General features: G+C 46.4%; 1 protein-coding gene across 1 annotated transcript in view; it reads right to left on the reverse strand.

The window, feature by feature from the left end:
• Window positions 1–22932, reverse strand: part of LOC139565023 (speckle-type POZ protein) — a 139938-nt gene that overhangs the window by 47718 nt on the left and 69288 nt on the right. The window contains exon 6 of the mRNA XM_071385030.1: window positions 13485–13612. Coding sequence (XP_071241131.1) covers window positions 13485–13612 — 128 coding nt within the window. The remainder of the gene's footprint in view (window positions 1–13484; window positions 13613–22932) is intronic.

Consider the following 22932-nt stretch of genomic DNA (forward strand, 5'->3'; position numbering starts at 1 on the left):
GAGCGAGCGAGCGAGATAACGAGAGCGAGATAACGAGAGCGAGATAACGAGAGCGAGCGAGATAACACGAGCGAGCGAGATAACGAGCGAGCGAGATAACGAGAGCGAGCGAGATAACGAGAGCGAGAGAGCGAGACAACGAGAGCGAGAGAGCGAGACAACGAGAGCGAGAGATAACGAGAGAGCGAGATAACGCGAGAGCGAGATAACGAGATAACGAGAGCGAGATAACGAGAGCGAGATAACGAAATAACGAGAGCGAGAGCGAGAGAGCGAGATAACGAGAGCGAGAGAGCGAGATAACGAGAGCGAGAGAGCGAGATAACGAGAGCGAGAGAGCGAGATAACGAGAGCGAGATAACGAGAGCGAGAGAGCGAGAGCGAGAGAGCGAGAGCGAGATAACGAGAGCGAGAGAGCGAGATAACGAGAGCGAGAGATAACGAGAGAGCGAGATAACGAGAGAGCGAGAGAGCGAGATAACGAGAGCGAGAGATAACGAGAGAGCGAGATAACGAGAGAGCGAGATAACGAGAGAGCGAGAGCGCGAGATAACGAGAGAGCGAGAGAGCGAGATAACGAGAGCGAGAGATAACGAGAGAGCGAGATAACGAGAGAGCGAGATAACGAGAGAGCGAGAGAGCGAGATAACGAGAGCGAGATAACGAGAGCGAGAGAGCGAGATAACGAGAGCGAGAGAGCGAGATAACGAGAGCGAGAGAGCGAGAGAGCGAGAGAGCGAGAGAGCGAGAGAGCGAGAGAGCGAGATAACGAGAGAGCGAGAGAGCGAGATAACGAGAGCGAGATAACGAGAGCGAGAGAGCGAGATAACGAGAGCGAGATAACGAGAGCGAGAGAGCGAGAGAGCGAGAGCGAGAGAGCGAGAGCGAGAGCGAGAGCGCGAGAGCGAGAGAGCGAGATAACGAGATAACGAGATAACGAGAGAGCGAGATAACGAGAGCGAGAGATAACGAGAGAGCGAGAGATAACGAGAGAGCGAGATAACGAGAGAGCGAGATAACGAGAGCGAGAGAGCGAGATAGCGAGAGCGAGAGAGCGAGATAGCGAGAGAGAGCGAGATAACGAGAGCGCGAGATAACGAGAGCGAGCGAGCGAGATAACGAGAGCGAGCGAGCGAGATAACGAGAGCGAGAGCGAGCGAGAGAGCGAGCGAGCGAGATAACGAGAGCGAGCGAGCGAGATAGCGAGAGAGCGAGATAACGAGAGAGCGAGAGAGCGAGATAACGAGAGAGCGAGAGAGCGAGATAACGAGAGCGAGATAACGAGATAACGAGAGAGCGAGATAACGAGAGCGAGAGATAACGAGAGAGCGAGATAACGAGAGAGCGAGATAACGAGAGAGCGAGATAACGAGAGCGAGAGAGCGAGATAACGAGAGCGAGAGAGCGAGAGAGCGAGATAGCGAGAGAGCGAGATAACGAGAGCGCGAGATAACGAGAGCGCGAGATAACGAGAGCGCGAGATAACGAGAGCGCGAGATAACGAGAGCGCGAGATAACGAGAGCGCGAGATAACGAGAGCGCGAGATAACGAGAGCGAGCGAGATAACGAGAGCGAGATAACGAGAGCGAGCGAGATAACGAGAGCGAGCGAGATAACGAGAGCGAGCGAGCGAGATAACGAGAGCGAGCGAGCGAGATAACGAGAGCGAGCGAGCGAGATAACGAGAGCGAGCGAGCGAGATAACGAGAGCGAGCGAGCGAGATAACGAGAGCGAGCGAGCGAGATAACGAGAGCGAGCGAGCGAGATAACGAGAGCGAGCGAGCGAGATAACGAGAGCGAGCGAGCGAGATAACGAGAGCGAGCGAGCGAGATAGCGAGAGAGCGAGATAACGAGAGAGCGAGAGAGCGAGATAACGAGAGAGCGAGAGAGCGAGATAACGAGAGCGAGATAACGAGATAACGAGAGCGAGATGAGAGAGAGAGCGAGAGCGAGAGAGCGAGAGCGGGATAACGAGAGCGAGAGAGCGAGAGCGAGATAACGAGAGCGAGATAACGAGAGCGAGATAACGAGAGCGAGATAACGAGAGCGAGATAACGAGAGCGAGATAACGAGAGCGAGATAACGAGAGCGAGATAACGAGAGCGAGATAACGAGAGCGAGATAACGAGAGCGAGATAACGAGAGCGAGATAACGAGAGCGAGATAACGAGAGCGAGATAACGAGAGCGAGATAACGAGAGCGAGATAACGAGAGCGAGATAGAGCGAGCGAGATAGAGCGAGCGAGATAGAGCGAGCGAGATAGAGCGAGCGAGATAGAGCGAGCGAGATAGAGCGAGCGAGATAGAGCGAGCGAGATAGAGCGAGCGAGATAGAGCGAGCGAGATAGAGCGAGCGAGATAGAGCGAGCGAGATAGAGCGAGCGAGATAGAGCGAGCGAGATAGAGCGAGCGAGATAGAGCGAGCGAGATAGAGCGAGCGAGATAGAGCGAGAGAGAGAGAGCGAGAGAGAGAGAGCGAGAGAGAGAGCGAGAGAGAGAGAGCGAGAGAGAGAGCGAGAGAGAGAGAGAGAGAGAGAGAGAGAGAGAGAGAGAGAGAGAGAGAGAGAGAGAGAGAGAGAGAGAGAGAGAGCGAGAGCGAGAGCGAGAGAGCGAGAGCGAGAGAGCGAGAGCGAGATAACGAGAGCGAGAGCGAGATAACGAGAGCGAGAGCGAGATAACGAGAGATATGAGAGACAGCAAGCGAGAGCTAGACAATAATCTCCTCTTGTTCTGGTCATCCACATTTCCTTTACTCTCGCTTTAATGGAAACTATGCTTTCATTAAATACCTGCGAGGAGATGTAAAGAGGGAGAAATATAAAAGAGGGGAGGCGTAGAGCAAAGGAAGGGAGAGGAGGGAGCAGTGAGGAGGAAACAAGAGAAGGGAGAGGAGCAAAGCCAGGAGAGAGGGAAGAGATGAGGGGTGGCATTGGGAAAAGAGCCAAGAGAAGACATTAGAGCACTGGGCTCTGGGGCGTTCCCTCTCTCTCAGAAGCAGGACATGACCATGTGGCCAAGAGAGCAAGAGAAAGAGAGGGACGGAGAGAGAGAAGGAAGGAGAGATAAGAGGTTTCAAGTTTTGATGTTAAATGCACTAGTACAGTGAAATTCCTTTCTTGCACACTCCAAACATGCATTAAGTAATCAATATCAATGAAGCACTAAAAATAACATAAGGTTGAACAAAAACACACAACAAATAGAAAGAAGAACACAAGAAAGTAAGACGCTATGCACAGGGTCAGTTTGAGTGCTGGGATGCTGGAGTGATACCGGTACATACTGTGCATTTACAAAGTATTCAGACCCCTTGACTTTTTCCACATTGTTACATTACAGCCTTATTCTAACCCATAACAAAGGACAAATAAGTTCATAAATAAATATCACATTTACTTAAGTATTCAGATCCTTTACTCAGTACTTGGTTGTAGCACCTTTGACAGCGATTACAGCCTCGAGTCTTATTGGGTATGAGCCTACAAGCTCGGCACACCTGTATTTGGAGAGTTCCTCCCTTTCTTCTCTGCAGATCATCTCAAGCTCTGTCAGGTTGGATGGAGAGCAACATTGCACAGCTATTTTCAGGTCTCTCCAGAGATGTTAGTTCGGGTTCAAGTCTGGGCTCTTGCTGGACCACTCAAGGACATTCAGAGACTTGTCCTGAAGCCACTCCTGTGTAGTCTTGGCTGTGTGCTTAAGGTCATTGTCCTGTTGGAAGGTGAACCTCCACCCCTGTCTGAGGTCCTGAGCGCTCTGGAGCAGGTTTTTTATCAAGGATCTCTCTGTACTTTGCTCCGTTCATCTTTCCCTCTATCCTGACTAGTCTCTCAGTCCCTGCTGCTGAAAACATCCCCACAACATGATGCTGCCACCACCATGGTTTACCGTAGGGATGGTACCAGGTTTCCTCCAGACATAACACTTGGCATTCAGGCCAAAGAGTTCAATCTTGGTTTCATCAGACAAGATAATCTTGTTTCTCATGGTCTGAGAGTCTTTAGGTGACTTTTGGCAAACTCCAAGCGGCCGGTCATGTGCATTTTACTGAGGAGTGCATTCCGTCAAGCCAATCTACCATAAAGGCCTGATTGGTGGAGTGCTGCAGAGATGGTTGTCCTTCTGGGAGGTTCACCCATCTCCACAGAGGAACTCTGGAGCTCTGTCAGTGACCATTGGGTTCTTGGTCACCTCCCTAACGAAGGCCCTTCTCCCGATTGCTCAGTTTAGCCGGGCGGTCAGTTCCAGGAAGAGTCTTGGTGGTTCCAAACTTCTTCCATTTAAGATTGATGGAGGCCACTGTGTTCTTGGGGACCTTCAATGCTGCAGAAATGTTGTGGTACCCTTTCCCAGATCTGTGCCTCGATACAATCCTGTCTCGGAGCATTACAGACAATTCCTTCGACCGCATGACTTGGTTTTCGCTCTGACATGCACCGTCTACTGTGGGACCTTATATAGACAGGCGTGTGCCTTTCCAAATAGTGTCCAATCATTTGAACTTACCACAGTTGGACTCCAATCAAGTTGTAGAAAAATCAAGAATGATCAATGGAAAACAGGATGCACCTGAGCTCAATTTCGAGTCTCATAGCAAAGGGTCTGAACACTAAATACTGTAAATATGGTATTTGTTTTATGTTTTTTATAAATTTGCAAAACATTAAGAACCAGTTTCGCTTTGTCATTATGGGGTAATGTGTGTAGATTGATGAGGCAAAAAAACAATGTAAACCATTTTAGAATAAGGCTGTAACGTAACAAAATGTGGAAAAAGTCAGGGGGCCTGAATACTTCCCGAATGCACTGTATGTACAGTTGAAGTCAGAAGTTTACATACATTTAGGTTGGAGTCATTAAAATGTGTTGTTCAACCACTCCACAAATTTCTTGTTAAAACAAACTATAGTTTTGGCAAGTCAGTTAGGACATCTACTTTGTGCATGAAACAAGTCATTTTCCCAACAATTGTTTACAGACAGATTATTTCACTTATAATTCACTGTATCACAATTCCAGCGGGTCAGAAGTTTACATACACTAAGTTGACTGTGCCTTTAAACAGCTTGGACAATTCCAGGAAATGTCATGGCTTTAGAAGCTTCTGATAGGCTTATTGACATCATTTGAGTCAATTAGAGGTGTACCTGTGGATGTATTTCAAGGCCTACCTTTCAAACTCAGTGCCTCTTTGCTTGACATCATGGGAAAATCAAAAGAAATCAGCCAAGACCTCAGAAAAAAATTGTAGACCTCCACAAGTCTGGTTCATCCTTGGGAACAATTTCCAAATGCCTGAAGGTATCACGTTCATCTGTACAAACAATAGTACACAAGTATAAACACCATGAGACCACGCAGCCGTCATATCTCTCAGGAAGGAGACGCGTTCTGTCTCCTAGAGATGAACGTACTTTGGTGCGAAAGTGCAAATCAATCCCAGAACAACAGCAAAGGACCTTGTGAAGATGCTGGAGGAAACAGGTACAAACGTATCTATATCCACAGTAAAACGAGTCCTACATCGCCATAACCTGAAAGGCCGCTCAGCAAGGAAGTATCCCCTGCTCCAAAACCGCCATAAAAAAGCCAGACTACGGTTTGCAACTGCACATGGGGACAAAGATTGTACTTTTTGGAGAAATGTTTTTCTGGTCTGATGAAACAAAAATAGAACCGTTTGGCCATAATGACCATCGTTATATTTGGAAGAAAAAGGGGGAGGCTTGCAAGGCGAAGACCATCCCAACCGTGAAGCACGGGGGTGGCAGCATCATGTTGTGGGGGTGCTTTGCTGCAGAAGGGACTGGTGCACTTCACAAAATTGACGACATCATGAGGGAGGAAAATTGTGTATATATTGAAGCAAAATCTCAAGACATCAGTCAGGAAGTTAAAGCTTGGTCGCAAAAGGGTCTTCCAAATGAACAATGACCCCAAGCATACTTCCAAAGTTGTGGCAAAATGGCTTAAGGACAACGAAGTCAAGGTATTGGAGTGGCCATCACAAAGCCCTCAATCCTATAGAAAATTTGTGGGCAGAACTGAAAAAGCGTGTGTGAGCAAGGAGGCCTACAAATCTGACTCAGTTACACCTGCTCTGTCAGGAGGAATGGGCCAGAATTCACCCAACTTATTGTGGGAAGCTACCCGAAACATTTGACCCAAGTTTAAATAGTTTAAGGCAATGCTACCAAATACTAATTGAGTGTGTGTAAACTTCTGAACCACTGGGAATGTGATGAAAGAAATAAACTCTGAAATAAATCATTCTCTCTATTATTATTCTGACATTTCACATTTTTTAAATAAAGTGGTGACCCTAATTGACCTAAAACAGGGAATTTTTACCAGGATTAAATGTCAGGAATTGTAAAACTGAGTTGAAATGTATTTGGCTAAGGTGTATGTAAACTTCTGAATGCAACTGTATAGGGGTAAGGTGACTAGGCATCAGGATATACACAGAGTATACCCAACATCAGAAACCTCTTCCTAATTATTGAGTAGCACCCCGACCCCTTTCGCCCTCAGAACAGCCTGAATTCATCGGAGCATGGACTCGACAAGGTGTTGAAAGCGTTCCACAGGGATTCTGGCCAATGTAGACCCAAATGTTTGCCACAGTTGTGTCAAGTTGGCTGGATGTCCTTGCGCCTGGCACCTACTACCATAACCTGTTCAAAGGCACTTAAAAATGAAATCTTGCCCATTTACCCTCTGCATGACACACACACACACCACACACACACACAATCCATGTCTTAATTGTCTCAAGGTTTAAAAATCCTTCTTCAACCTGTCTCCTCTTCATCTACACTGATTGAAGTGGATTTAACAAGTGACATCAATAAGGGTTCATAGCTTTCACCTCATCAGTCTGTCATGGAAAGAACAGGCGTCCTTAATGTTTTGTATACTCAGTGTATGATCATTTACACTGCTGCTACTCTGTTTATGATTGTATGTGAGTATGTGTGCATGTATGTAGAGTCAGTATAAATATGTGTGCATGTTATGTGTGTGTTGGAGTGTCAGTGTGCGTGAGTGTGTAGAGTCCTGTGAGCGTGCCATAGAGAACTAAATACAAGGGCCAACTCAGATATTCTCTAGAACCTATTTAGAAGCGTTATGGCTTGGGGATAGATGCTGTTCAGGAACCTGTTGGTGTCAGACTTGATGCACCGGTACCACTTGCTGTATGGAAGCTGAGAGAACAGTCTATGGCTTGGGTGGCTGGAGTCTAATGATTTTCCGGGTCTTCCTTTCACACCGCCTGATATAGAGGTCCTGGATGACAGGGAACTCGGCCCCAGTGATGTACTGGCCTGTCCGCACCATCCTCTAGCACCATGCGATCGAGGGCGGTGTTGTTGCCATACCAAGCAGTGATGCATCCAGTCAAGATGCTCCCAATAGCGCAGCTGTAGACCTTTTTGAGGATTTGAGGGCCCATTGCCAAACCTTTTCAACTTCCTGAGGGGGAAGAAGCGCCGCCGCGCCTTCTTCATGACGGTGCACGTGGACCATTTTAAGTCCTTACAGATTTGGACACCCCTGTGGGGGCCCCCGTGTTGAGGGTCAGTTTGGTGGACGTGACGTTGCCTACCCTTCACCACCTGGGGTCGGCCCGTCAGGAAGTCCAGGATCCAGGTACAGAGTGAGATGTTCAGTGCCAGGGTCCTAAGCTTGGTGATGAGCTTGACGAGAGGGGACGATGGTGTTGAACGCTGAGCAGTAGTCAATGAACAGCATTCTCACAAAAGGAGAGAGAAAGAGTGGAGAGAGAGAAAGAGGAGAGAAAGATAAAAAGAGAGAAGGAAAGAGAACGAGAGGAGGAGAGAACGAGGAGACAGGTCTCCGATGGTAGTAAAGACTGCATCCCAGGGAGAACAAGGACCAGGAATATTGAAGTACTTTACACTCTTAGCTGCCCACGGGAAGACCTTGTGGTAGCACCCTCATCATTTATTCCAGGGTCACTAACTCACTACAGTAACCCACACTAGGGCTGGGTGATATGGCCAAAATACATGGCCATTAATATGGAGTTGGTCCCCCCTTTGCCGCTATAACAGCCTCCACTCTTCTGGGAACACTTTCCACTAGATGTTGTAACTTTGCTGCGGGGACTTGCTTCCGTTAAGCCACAAGAGCATTAGTGAGATCGGGCACTGATGTTGGGCGATTAGGCCTGGCTCGCAGTCGGCGTTCCAATTCATCCCAAAGGTGTTCGTTGAGGTTGAGGTCTGGTTGTAAGAAACTCAAACTCATAGTGTATTTATAGAACGCTTGTGGATTTAAATGAAGAAGCTAAGTGGAAACATCGTTGTCATCAACATCGTTGCATGTGCTGCATTGATCATGCAGACTGAACACAAGTGTCTTGTGGTCAAGCAACAACAAATGAGCTCCTTGAGTGAGACGGGGCAGGGCTAGGTCTGTGAGGAAATGGATGTTCCACATGGCATATTACAAACCAAACATTAAAATACCGTTATAGAAGTTAAAGTAAAAACCTAAACCGGTCCGTACATCAATGCTGGTATATAGTAATATACAGTGTACCGCCCAGCCAAATCCACATGGGTTTCCTCATTAATGGAGCTGGTGTAGCTACCAGAGATTTACACAAGAGGGGCAGCCACCCAGGACTACAACCAACCAGCAGCCTAACACCACTGGGGAGGGATGTGATGGAAGTATTCTCTATGCCAAGCCTCTCTCACATACACAGGCACATACACACACAGTACACGCAATCACACACACACACACACCTCATCACCGCCACAGCTCTGTAGTAGCTGCTATGCCCCTCCTAGTCCTCTGTCAATAAGTCGCTCTGGATAAGAGCGTCTGCTAAATGACTTAAATGTAAATGTAATAGGCCAAGTATGGAACCACTTTAAACAGACTTGCACATCGCTCCTCTCTCTCTCGTAACAAACAGGGGGAAACTTCAAGACATGGATTCCAGCACCATACCCACAGGGTTAATTAGGTTTCTTTAAACAGCCACCACCATGCTTTTTAAACATTTATGGGCGCAGGCATGACAACGAGAACATTAACATCTCCAGAAAGTTAACCTCTACTCTGTTCCCCTGATCCAACAGGGGGGGGGGGGGGGGGGGGGGGGGGCGACACAGAGAGAGAGACACAGCAAGAGATGGAGAGATGGTTGACCTCTGCTCTGTTCCCCTGATCCAACAGGGGGGGGGGGGGGGTGGGGCGACACAGAGAGAGAGACACAGCAAGAGATGGAGAGATGGTTGACCTCTACTCTGTTCCCCTGATCCAACAGGGGGGGGGGGGGGGGTGGGGCGACACAGAGAGAGAGACACAGCAAGAGATGGAGAGATGGTTGACCTCTGCTCTGTTCCCCTGATCCAACAGGGGGGGGGGGGGGGGTGGGGCGACACAGAGAGAGAGACAGCAAGAGATGGAGAGATGGTTGACCTCTGCTCTGTTCCCCTGATCCACCAGGGGGGGGGGGGGGGTGGGGCGACACAGGGAGAGAGACAGCAAGAGATGGAGAGATGGTTGACCTCTACTCTGTTCCCCTGATCCAACAGGGGGGGGGGGGGGGTGGGGCGACACAGGGAGAGAGAGACAGCAAGAGATGGAGAGATGGTTGACCTCTGCTGCCCCCTCTGTTACAGCCTAGTAATAACAGGGTATATAATCTAGCCCAACACTACAGCATCTGACCTGAGCCCTACTGACAAACTGACGGAATAAGAATCCGCACAGACCTTTTTGGTCTTAATTTAAAGTTAGGCATAAGGTTAGCAGTGTGGTTGGGGGTGGTGAAAAGTGATTGCAGAAATAGACAGGGTTTATGACTTTGTGGCAACTAGTGATGGCCCATGAGGTTTGCCTTGTCAGGTCACATGGTTAGGACAGACTCCTGGCCCTAGTCCCAGTGTAGCTGTGTGCGTCCTATAAAAGGGTTAGCTGTGTGCGTCCTATAAACGGGTTAGCTGTGTGCGTCCTATAAACGGGTTAGCTGTGTGCGTCCTATAAAAGGGTTAGCTGTGTGCGTCCTATAAAAGGGTTAGCTGTGTGCGTCCTATAAACGGGTTAGCTGTGTGCGTCCTCTAAACGGGTTAGCTGTGTGCGTCCTCTAAACGGGTTAGCTGTGTGCGTCCTCTAAACGGGTTAGCTGTGTGCGTCCTATAAACGGGTTAGCTGTGTGCGTCCTATAAACGGGTTAGCTGTGTGCGTCCTATAAACGGGTTAGCTGTGTGCGTCCTATAAACGGGTTAGCTGTGTGCGTCCTATAAACGGGTTAGCTGTGTGCGTCCTATAAACGGGTTAGCTGTGTGCGTCCTATAAACGGGTTAGCTGTGTGCGTCCTATAAACGGGTTAGCTGTGTGCGTTCTATAAACGGGTTAGCTGTGTGCGTCCTATAAACGGGTTAGCTGTGTGCGTCCTCTAAACGGGTTAGCTGTGTGCGTCCTCTAAACGGGTTAGCTGTGTGCGTTCTATAAACGGGTTAGCTGTGTGCGTTCTATAAACGGGTTAGCTGTGTGCGTTCTATAAACGGGTTAGCTGTGTGCGTTCTATAAACGGGTTAGCTGTGTGCGTTCTATAAACGGGTTAGCTGTGTGCGTTCTATAAACGGGTTAGCTGTGTGCGTTCTATAAACGGGTTAGCTGTGTGCGTTCTATAAACGGGTTAGCTGTGTGCGTTCTATAAACGGGTTAGCTGTGTGCGTCCTATAAACAGGTTAGCTGTGTGCGTTCTATAAACGGGTTAGCTGTGTGCGTTCTATAAACGGGTTAGCTGTGTGCGTTCTATAAACGGGTTAGCTGTGTGCGTTCTATAAACGGGTTAGCTGTGTGCGTTCTATAAACAGGTTAGCTGTGTGCGTTCTATAAACAGGTTAGCTGTGTGCGTTCTATAAACAGGTTAGCTGTGTGCGTTCTATAAACAGGTTAGCTGTGTGCGTTCTATAAACAGGTTAGCTGTGTGCGTTCTATAAACGGGTTAGCTGTGTGCGTTCTATAAACGGGTTAGCTGTGTGCGTTCTATAAACGGGTTAGCTGTGTGCGTTCTATAAACAGGTTAGCTGTGTGCGTTCTATAAACGGGTTAGCTGTGTGCGTTCTATAAACAGGTTAGCTGTGTGCGTTCTATAAACAGGTTAGCTGTGTGCGTTCTATAAACAGGTTAGCTGTGTGCGTTCTATAAACAGGTTAGCTGTGTGCGTTCTATAAACAGGTTAGCTGTGTGCGTCCTATAAACGGGTTAGCTGTGTGCGTTCTATAAACGGGTTAGCTGTGTGCGTTCTATAAACGGGTTAGCTGTGTGCGTCCTATAAACGGGTTAGCTGTGTGCGTTCTATAAACGGGTTAGCTGTGTGCGTTCTATAAACGGGTTAGCTGTGTGCGTTCTATAAACAGGTTAGCTGTGTGCGTTCTATAAACAGGTTAGCTGTGTGCGTTCTATAAACAGGTTAGCTGTGTGCGTCCTATAAACAGGTTAGCTGTGTGCGTTCTATAAACGGGTTAGCTGTGTGCGTTCTATAAACGGGTTAGCTGTGTGCGTTCTATAAACGGGTTAGCTGTGTGCGTTCTATAAACGGGTTAGCTGTGTGCGTTCTATAAACGGGTTAGCTGTGTGCGTTCTATAAACAGGTTAGCTGTGTGCGTTCTATAAACAGGTTAGCTGTGTGCGTCCTATAAACAGGTTAGCTGTGTGCGTTCTATAAACGGGTTAGCTGTGTGCGTCCTATAAACGGGTTAGCTGTGTGCGTCCTATAAACGGGTTAGCTGTGTGCGTCCTATAAACGGGTTAGCTGTGTGCGTCCTATAAACGGGTTAGCTGTGTGCGTCCTATAAACGGGTTAGCTGTGTGCGTTCTATAAACGGGTTAGCTGTGTGCGTTCTATAAACGGGTTAGCTGTGTGCGTTCTATAAACGGGTTAGCTGTGTGCGTTCTATAAACGGGTTAGCTGTGTGCGTTCTATAAACGGGTTAGCTGTGTGCGTTCTATAAACAGGTTAGCTGTGTGCGTTCTATAAACGGGTTAGCTGTGTGCGTTCTATAAACAGGTTAGCTGTGTGCGTTCTATAAACGGGTTAGCTGTGTGCGTTCTATAAACGGGTTAGCTGTGTGCGTTCTATAAACGGGTTAGCTGTGTGCTATAAACGGGTTAGCTGTGTTCTATAAACGGGTTAGCTGTGTGCGTTCTATAAACGGGTTAGCTGTGTGCGTTCTATAAACGGGTTAGCTGTGTGCGTTCTATAAACGGGTTAGCTGTGTGCGTTCTATAAACGGGTTAGCTGTGTGCGTTCTATAAACAGGTTAGCTGTGTGCGTTCTATAAACGGGTTAGCTGTGTGCGTTCTATAAACGGGTTAGCTGTGTGCGTTCTATAAACGGGTTAGCTGTGTGCGTTCTATAAACGGGTTAGCTGTGTGCGTTCTATAAACAGGTTAGCTGTGTGCGTTCTATAAACAGGTTAGCTGTGTGCGTTCTATAAACGGGTTAGCTGTGTGCGTTCTATAAACGGGTTAGCTGTGTGCGTTCTATAAACGGGTTAGCTGTGTGCGTTCTATAAATGGGTTAGCTGTGTGCGTTCTATAAACGCGCTAGCTGTGTGCCACTTCAAAGCGGCATAAGGCCGTGTGTTATGGTTTTGGATGGCCAGATTGCTAGCAACAACGACAAGAAACTACGATGTGGTGAATCGTAAGTGTCTCGTTTCAGCTCATTTGATCTTGTTCTTGATACCATGCCTTGTTTTGAAGTGTTTTGACTGATTTCACATCTATGCTAACATGGCAAAACATGTGCTATCTAGCTAGTCAACCAACAACCGCAACAATGTATTTGAGAGAAGTTCTCATTGTGCAACTTTATTTAGGTTTTCAATAAACATTGGGGACAAAATATTATTTACATGTTATCAACAATATAAGCCAACCCCGTCTGTTTTGCCCCATAGTTGAGCACAAGTCGATGGGTTGGTTGTTTAGCAACTACGTCTATAGAGATACATATAACTGCCAACATTATAGGGCATTGGGCCCCACGAGCCAGAACAGCTTCAACGTGCCTTGGCATAGATTCTACAAGTGTCTGGAACTCTATTGGAGGGATGCGACACCATTCTTCCACAAGAAATTCCATCATTTGGTGTTTTGTTGTTGGTGGTGGAAAACACTGTCTCAGGCGCTGCTCCAGAATCTCCTATAAAGTGTTCAATTGGGTTGAGATCTGGTGACTGAGACACACCCTTTAACCCCCTATGCTCCTTTGAGACCCTCTTTCAAAGTCACTGACATCTATTATTCTAGCCAGGGTAGACTAAATAATCGACAACTGGGCTTTTTTTATACATGTCCCTAAGCATGATGGGATGTTAATTTCTTAATTAACATCTGCACCTACTTTCAATCCCTCATTTACTTTAATTCCTTTATTTTGGCTGTTACCTGTATCTCTATGTTGTGTGAACTTGTGTCCTACCTCACAGAAGAGAGTGAGCTTGTCCTCAGGCAGCAGCCCATTGGCCTCGTCCAGCAGAAAGTCTCTCCTGATGAATTTCTTAAAGCCCCAGTCCTTCCCCTGGACAAACCGGTATGCCCTCTGGCTCTCTGTAAAAGGGAACAACACAGACAGTTAGTGCACGTGTGTCTGTCATGACCATGAGAAAGGAGGAAGTGAGAGTGAGCACAGCCACACAGGAGGTTGAATGAAGGAAGTGTCACCTGCAGGAGACTTAACACCTCATAAGAAAATGATGCCACACTCCACAGAGATATTTTTCATACACTCCCTCATCTCTGGCACACACACACACACACACACACACACACACACACACACACACACACACAGGCACGATAAGCAGGTGGGATAAGCAGGGATCAAAGCATCCCATTATAAAGTGCTTATGGACTGCCAAGTATGTCTGCCTGAGAAGAGGCAGGGAGGGTTCTGTGCACTACAAACACACAAGAGAAATGCCTTCATGCGGTCCTTCACCAGGAATACGTACATACACTGGCTTGCGTCCAGAATGGCACCCTTTGCCTATATAGTGTACTACAAAAGCAGTGCACTATAAAGGGAATAGGGTGTTATTTGGGACACAACCACTGAGGACATACTCAACGTACATAACTCAATAACTAGAGTCAGAGACGCTGCTGTACCCTAGTGGTTCTGATGGCCCAGTTGGTAAGACTGATGCTAACAACGCCAAGGTCATGGGTTCAAGTCCTTCAGGGATCACATATTACAAATATAAATGCACTCACTTTACTGTAAATGGCTTTGGATCAAAGAGTCTGCCAAGTCAGATCACAATGAATTCCCTGCCCAGACATTTTACTACTCCAAGACCCTCTCAAAGATCTCCAATGAAACTTCACATAAAGATCCCTGGTTATGTATAGAATGACAGGATCCCATCTAAGAAGCTCCTGTAGGGCAGGCCCCTCCTGTAGGGCAGGCCCCTCCTCTAGGGCAGGCCCCTCCTCTAGGGCAGGCCCCTCCTCTAGGGCAGGCCCCTCCTCTAGGGCAGGCCCCTCCTCTAGGGCAGGCCCCTCCTCTAGGGCAGGCCCCTCCTCTAGGGCAGGCCCCTCCTCTAGGGCAGGCCCCTCCTGTAGGGCAGGCCCCTCCTGTAGGGCAGGCCCCTCCTGCCATATAGGATGAGGATCCCTGGGGTCTAAAGAACCACACACACCAGGCCGACGGCCCATCTGCCGTTCGTCTGCCGCTCTTTCGGCGTGGTGTGTTTTAGGAACCACCCACTGATGGACGTCTGGCTGCAGGCGTTTTCACGCGATTCTACATGAAGAATCGGTTAGCAAATTACAGCCAGAACTCTGTGCAGGGGTGCTGAGTACCATCGGCCAGCAAACGCTACTGGTGTCCAAGCCTTAAGAGTTAAGAGATCCCCTGCCATATCCAAGTGGGAGACATTCAGATGGGGTAACAGCTCTGCTGAAAGCTCTATGTGAAATTCACCAGCAGCGGTATGATGCAGTGGTGGGTACAGTAGTCAACCAGGCAGGCAGGGGCTGCGTTCCAAATGGCACCCTATTCCCTTTATAGTGCACTACATTGACCAGAGCCCTATGGGCTATATGGAATAGGGAATATGCTGTAATTTGGGATGTGTGCAGGCAGTGGTGGAGTTGAGCGCATATCCAGTTCTCTACCCCAGTGCTCAATCAGGGGTCCTCTCCCTCTAATCCCTCCTCTGGAGACGGGCTACAAACAGGCCCTGACAGCCACCCTCTCAGACTGACAGAAATACAAACACTCCAAAGGCTCTTTTCTCTCCTCTTTTTTTCCTACTTTATTCATCGTCACTCTCCTCTTTTCCTCTCTGCATAATAGGAACTGATGTCAGAAGACTTTCATTTAAAGGCTTTGCGTCAGTCTCTCACTCGCTCTCATCTTAAACCTGTGTTGTTGAAAGCCACGTCAAACTTTTATGGACTTGACATGCCAAGTAGTGTATGGTTGGATACACAAACACACAGACCAAAAGCACTGCATCTTTGTCTTATCCTCGTCTGCATGTTTGTCTCAAATCTTTCAGTCTGCCTTTTCTCTATTTCCTTTCCGATATGTGAGAGAGACTCAGGCATGGTCCCCTGGCCAGCAGCTCCTCTCCCTGTGTGGTGGAGGGATTGTTCTGTGTGTTATCAGGGTATATGGATGAAGACCAGCAGCCTGTAACAACTTCCTACGGGGCTGGGTCTCAGCCTAACTGAGGTGTGAGGACGGTGGGAGGAGAGAAGGGGCTAGCTGGGAGGAGGGAGGGACGGAACGGGAGCACAGAGAACGGAGGAGAAAGGGTGAGAGGAGTCCAACGGCAGGAAGAGAGGTGAGATTTCTCCTCTACTGCTCAGTCCCTGCTCACTCTCCACACTAAGGTGTATGTCTGTGTGCGCGCCTGTGCATTTGTGTGTGTGAGTATGCGTGTGTGTATTAAGCTGAGCTCAGCTGACCCTGCTGCCTCCACTGGGTCTCCTGAGCAGAACCAGAACCTCACACTGGCATGGGATCAACCTCAGGTCAGACCGCATGTGGTCACGGTAGGGTCACAGCAGGCTGGGTCACTGAGTCAGGAGGAACACACCAGGAATAACAAATAGGAGGAGGAGGAGGAGTGAGAAGACCAGCGATGGAAGCCTGTCACTCAAACAGTGGTTAGAAGCCTGTCACTCAAACAGTGGTTGGAAGCCTGTCACTCAAACAGTGGTTAGAAGCCTGTCACTCAAACAGTGCAGGCAGAGAGGTGGCATGTGAGGTGAGATATGTAGATAGATGGAGTGAGACAGAGATAAGGGAAAACAATAGGAAGGCGAGAGAGACAGGGACAGAGTTTTAGAGAGGAGAAGCGAAAGATAGAGTCAGAGCGAGCGAGAGAGAGGAGAGCCAGGGTGTTTTACAGAGCATAGCATACATATTCAGGCTGTGGCTCAGGTTGACACACACAGTGAGAAGGTCACCCAGAAGACTGGCTGGCAAACATCACACACTCCGGGCCAACAGAGGAGCACTACTCAATAGTGTGGGTCACACTAAGAGTGTGTGTGTGCGGGCATGACAGAGAAAGTGTAATGTACAGTATTGTCATGACGTTGGCCTGGGGGTAGGTTTATGACAGTCATAAATACCTCTTTTCCCCCTCCCTCGTTCCTCTTCCCTACTCTACTGATGTGACATTAGAAAGCCCCTTTGGTTAACATAGAGATTCTGGGAACATCAGAAGTTGGGGGGAAATGAACTATATTCTGGTAATCCGACCAACTGAACATATGCGGTGGTACTTAAGGTATATTATGTCAGTTCGGTTGCCCTCTGACACATTCTCATCAATGATAGAATGACATAAACTCTACTGTGGAAAGTCTAAACATCAGAGGTATCGGATTCACATGGAATTGTTGTTTAACTTCTTTGGGCTGCAAGCCCGAAGCCGGGCACAATATGACAACAGCCACTTCAAGTGCAGGGCGCGAAATTCAAAAGATATTTTTTAGAAATATTTAACTTTCACACATTAACAAGTCCAATAGAGCATTTGAAAGATAAACATCTTGTGAATCCAGCCAACATGTCCGATTTTTAAAATGTTATACAGCGAAAACACCACGTATATTTATGTTAGCTCACCACCAAATACAAAAAAGGACAGACATTTTTCACAGCACAGGTAGCATGCACAAAACCAACATAACTAACCAAGATCCAACCAAACTAACCAAGAAACAACTTCATCAGATGACAGTCCTATAACATGTTACACAATAAATCTATGTTTTGTTCGAAAAATGTGCATATTTGAGGTATAAATCAGTTTTACATTGCTGCTACCATCACAGCTACCGTCAGAAATAGCACCGAAGCAGCCAGAGTAATTACAGACACCAACGTCAAATACCTAAATACTCATCATAAAACATTTCTGAAAAATACATGGTGTACAGCAAATGAAAGACAGGCATCTTGTGATTCCAGCCAATATTTCCGATTTATTAAGTGTTTTACAGCGAAAACACAATATAGCATTATATTAGCTTCCCACAATAGCCAGAAACACAAGCCATTTCCCAGCAGCAAAAGTTAGCGATCGTAACAAACCAGCAAAAGACATATAATTTTTGACTAACCTTGATAAGCTTCATCAGATGACAGTCCTATAACATCAGGTTATACATACACTTATGTTTTGTTCGGAAATGTGCATATTTAGAGCTGAAATCAGTGGTTATACATTGTGCTAACGTAGCATCTTTTTCCCACAACGTCCGGATATTTATCTGACACTCACATATTCTGACCAAATAACTATTTATAAACATGACTAAAAAATACATGTTGTATAGGAAATGATAGATACACTAGTTCTTAATGCAATCGCAGTGTTAGAATTCTAAAAATAACTTCATTACGACAAGGCTTACGTTATGGCGAGATAGTTCCCAAAACCTGGGCGCAAAACTAATAGTACACAGTTCGACAGATATATGAAATAGCATCATAAAATGGGTCCTACTTTTGATGAGCTTCCATCAGAATGTTGTACAAGGGGTCCTTTGTCCAGAACAATCGTTGTTTGGATTTAGAACGTCCTCTTCTCCAGTCAATTAGCACAGAAAGCTAGCAAAGTGGCGCGAAGCTCTCCTTCCTGAACATACGCAGAGAAAGCAACACGCCTAACGTCCCGAAAAAATGTCAATAATCTAATAAAACTATATTGAAAAAACATACTTTACGATGATATTGTCACATGTATCAAATAAAATCAAAGCCGGAGATAGTAGTCGCCTATAACGACAGCTTTCCAGAAGGCAATTCCAGGTCCATCCTCGCACTTTCCAGAAAACAGGAAATGGGTGACACGTCATTCCAAGAGGATTTATTCCACCTCAGACCAAGATATTCACTCCATTTCTTCTCTCACTGCCTCTTGACATCTAGTGGAAGGTGTATGACGTGCATGTATACTAATACGTATCATGCCCATTTATAGGCAGGCCCTAGAACAGAGCATCGTTTTCAGACTTTCCACTTCCTGGTCAGGAAGTTTGCTGCCAAATGAGTTCTGTTTTACTCACAGATATAATTCAAACGGTTTTAGAAACTAGAGAGTGTTTTCTATCCAATAGTAATAATAATATGCATATTGTACGAGCAAGAATTGAGTACGAGGCCGTTTGAAATGGGCACCTTTTATCAGAGCTACTCAATACTGCCCCTGCAGCCCAAACAGGTTAATTCAAATGTTTGAATATGAAATTATTTGTGAAGAGATGAAATGTAATTTTAGCTTCCAAATGACAGATTTGAGTTTTCATAAGTTTAGGCCTCTGCTCAACCAGTGGCCCGCCCCTGTGAAGAGACATGGGTTACAAACTTTTCAGACACACCCCTCTCCCTCCACTATATAAAGCCATTGACAAAAATATAACTTCCTGTTCCGAGGATATGAGGGTGACGATCCCATGTCAGAATGGTTCAGATGATAACTACAGAACTAAGCCAACATCAGCATGAGCTTTGGTTGTGAATGGTATGAACTTTGAACTCGTATTCACTACAGAAGTGATACCTCCTAGCCGTTGAGTTAGCAACAGCTGCTACAAACGCAGGTTAGGAAGGACAGTCAGAGTATCCCGTCTACTACACAACGACGTTACTACAACGTATCCAGTGACCACCAGAGACATTCTTCAAAGGACAGAGGACTCGGTTTGGCAACACGGTCTTCCATCTACCACCAACTTACTGAAGCGCAGCTCAGAGTAAATATTTATTGCATTTTCCTTTTCCAAATGGGCGGTAATTTAGAATGCATAAGATACTGTATTTACGATAGCACAGCTTCGCCTCTGTTCCAGTCTCCCGCTCTTTCACTAAAACCCAGCCCCCTTTCCTTTGTGTAACAAGCTGTCATATCTGTTCCGCCCGCTAGGGACGTTTTCCTTTATGACGGCAATTTGTAATCAAGTTATGATTTAATTGTGTGTGTGTGATTAGTTAGGTATTTAGTAAATAAATAATTAAACCCAATTTTGTATTGCTGATTCAACTTGTTAGCCAGGATTCTTGCAGATAACCAAGAATTTACAACTTTCAGAATATGAGACTGAAGAAGGATGACGATGTTGACTGCTATTGATGTAAAATATTGCTAAATCTTTAAGAGTTTATTCGGAAGATAACGGCTCTATAAATATTATTTCGTGGTGCCCGACTCTCTAGTTAATTACATGTACCCGATTAGCTCAATCAGGTGATATTAATTACGGAGAAAGTATTTTATAGAATAGCATGTCATAGCAATTAATCTGGCATAGCCAAAGACACGACAGTATGTACATCAGTTCAAAACACAACTCTAATCCCTCCATCCCTCCGTGATCATCTGTTCTCTGGAAAGAGGTTTAGAGAATCCCAAAAGGAGCCTGGAGCTTTTCCCCATTACACAAACACAATCAAACATTCACACACCTAGACTTTCATACACAGACACACACTCCAACCACTACTGCCTCATCCCCATCCCACTTCATCCCTCCACATCAATTGCTGCCCTTTAGTCTAAATCCCATTCATTAAATACAGTACACAACACATACAGTGGGGCAAAAAAGTATTTAGTCAGCCACCAATTGTGCAACTTCTCCCACTTAAAAAGATGAGGCCTGTAAATTTCATCATAGGTACACAAAATGAGAAGAAAAAATCCAGAAAATCACATTGTAGGATTTTTTATGAATTTATTTGCAAATTATGGCGGAAAATAAGTATTTGGTCACCTACAAACAAGCAAGATTTCTGGCTCTCACAGACCTGTAACTTCTTCTTTAAGAGGCTCCTCTGTCCTCCACTCGTTACCTGTATTAATGGCACCTGTTTGAACTTGTTATCAGTATAAAAGACACCTGTCCACAACCTCAAACAGTCACACTCCAAACTCCACTATGGCCAAGACCAAAGAGCTGTCAAAGGACACCAGAAACAAAATTGTAGACCCGCACCAGGCTGGGAAGACTGAATCTGCAATAGGTAAGCAGCTTGGTTTGAAGAAATCAACTGTGGGATCAATTATTAGGAAATGGAAGACATACAAGACCACTGATAATCTCCCTCGATCTGGGGCTCCACGCAAGATCTCACCCCGTGTGGTCAAAATGAGCACAAGAACGGTGAGCAAAAATCCCAGAACCACACGGGGGGACCTAGTGAATGACCTGCAGAGAGCTGGGACCAAAGTAACAAAGCCTACCATCAGTAACACACTACGCCGCCAGGGACTCAAATCCTGCAGTGCCAGACGTGTCCCCCTGCTTAAGCCAGTACATGTCCAGGCCCGTCTGAAGTTTGCTAGAGAGCATTTGGATGATCCAGAAGAAGATTGGGAGAATGTCATATGGTCAGATGAAACCAAAATAGAACTTTTTGGTAAACTCAACTCGTCGTGTTTGGAGGACAAAGCATGCTGAGTTGCATCCAAAGAACACCATACCTACTGTGAAGCATGGGGGTGGAAACATCATGCTTTGGGGCTGTTTTTCTGCAAAGGGACCAGGACGACTGATCCGTGTAAAGGAAAGAATGAATGGGGCCATGTATCGTGAGATTTTGAGTGAAAACCTCCTTCCATCAGCAAGGGCATTGAAGATGAAATGTGGCTGGGTCTTTCAGCATGACAATGATCCCAAACACACCGCCCGGGCAACGAAGAAGCATTTCAAGGTCCTGGAGTGGCCTAGCCAGTCTCCAGATCTCAACCCCATAGAAAATCTTTGGAGGGAGTTGAAAGTCCGTGTTGCCCAGCAACAGCCCCAAAACATCACTGCTCTAGAAGAGATCTGCATGGAGGAATGGGCCAAAATACCAGCAACAGTGTGTGAAAACCTTGTGAAGACTTACAGAAAACGTTTGACCTCTGTCATTGCCAACAAAGGGTATATAACAAAGTATTGAGATAAACTTTTGTTATTGACCAAATACTTATTTTCCACCATAATTTGCAAATAAATTCATTAAAAATCGTACAATGTGATTTTCTGGATTTTTTTCTTCTCATTTTGTCTGTCATAGTTGAAGTGTACCTATGATGAAAATTACAGGCCTCTCTCATCTTTTTAAGTGGGAGAACTTGCACAATTGGTGGCTGACTAAATACTTTTTTGCCCCACTGTACAGTCCAATGTGTATGTGTAATGGAGTACCTGCATTTGCATCAACCCCCACACACCTACATAGGCTGACATATAACCAGGAAGGCAAGCACACAAGCTCGTTCGCTCTCACACACACACCATGAGCACACACACTCACACCATTTCCGGAGAAAATCTCATCTCTATTGAATAATGAGCTCTATAAGCAAGTGTCAGCACAAACATGTGTAACGACGTCCCTTCTAGCCGTGTCGATATGTGATTATGTAAAGACTGTCCAATGACTCTTCCCACAACCACACTGAATGCCTGACCGCCCCCATCAGTTACCGCGGGCAACCAGCTCTGACAACCACAGACAAGCATTCAGACAGAGGTTTCAATCAGCCAGGAGACCATGTGGCACTAAAGACACTAACCACAACACCACAAACACTGTACTGGCAAATGAGATTGTTCTTTTAAAATATACAGTGTATGAAGACCTGTGTACACACAGCAAATTAACCTGAACTTGAACCTGTGACCAAACAGACTGGAGACATAACCTCTCCTCAGCACTTAGCACCTAAAAAGCACTACAAAGCCCACTGTCTGAGAGGAACCATTTAAATAAACCCTAGCCAACACCGCCATATAGCAGGAGACTTCCTCTCTCTCTCTGTTCTCAGAGCTGTCAGTACAGCAGTGTGTCTGCCAGCAGGCTGCTTTATCTGGCACAGGAGAAGAGGGGGAGGGGGGTGCCAAGAGACACGTTACAAACCGTTCATCCACAATCCCACAGGAGAGCCAGCTAGCTAGCGACTAAGCCAGGGAGAGAAATGATGTGGCAGAGAGGAGAGGATGTTCGGGGGAGAGGGGAGAGAGAGGTGGGGGGGGGCTGCTAGTGGAGCCCAAATCTATCTCCATTAGCAGGCAGTAACACCATCAGAGACCAACAGAGGAGACCAACATACATTACTGATTGAGGCTCTCTATTCAGGTGGGGGTGGCTGAACAGCATGAGGTTAAAGGTTAGATCCACTTGAAACAGTTAATGTTTAAGGCAGCAAATGATATATGCAGCATCTTTACATTACTCACAATAATCTTTAACCATATTTCTAACCACCTACATATATATATATCTATTTAGCTATGTATCACACCAATCTGTACTTGGTCTTACTATCCATTTCAGTGGAGTGTGTGTGGCCCTGTGAGACTGTGTGGAGAGCCCCAGCAGTGACATGCCACATAAACAGTCCTCACACTCTGAG

Source organism: Salvelinus alpinus, chromosome 36 (assembly GCF_045679555.1).
Source record: "Salvelinus alpinus chromosome 36, SLU_Salpinus.1, whole genome shotgun sequence".
Taxonomy (NCBI): Eukaryota; Metazoa; Chordata; class Actinopteri; order Salmoniformes; family Salmonidae; genus Salvelinus; species Salvelinus alpinus.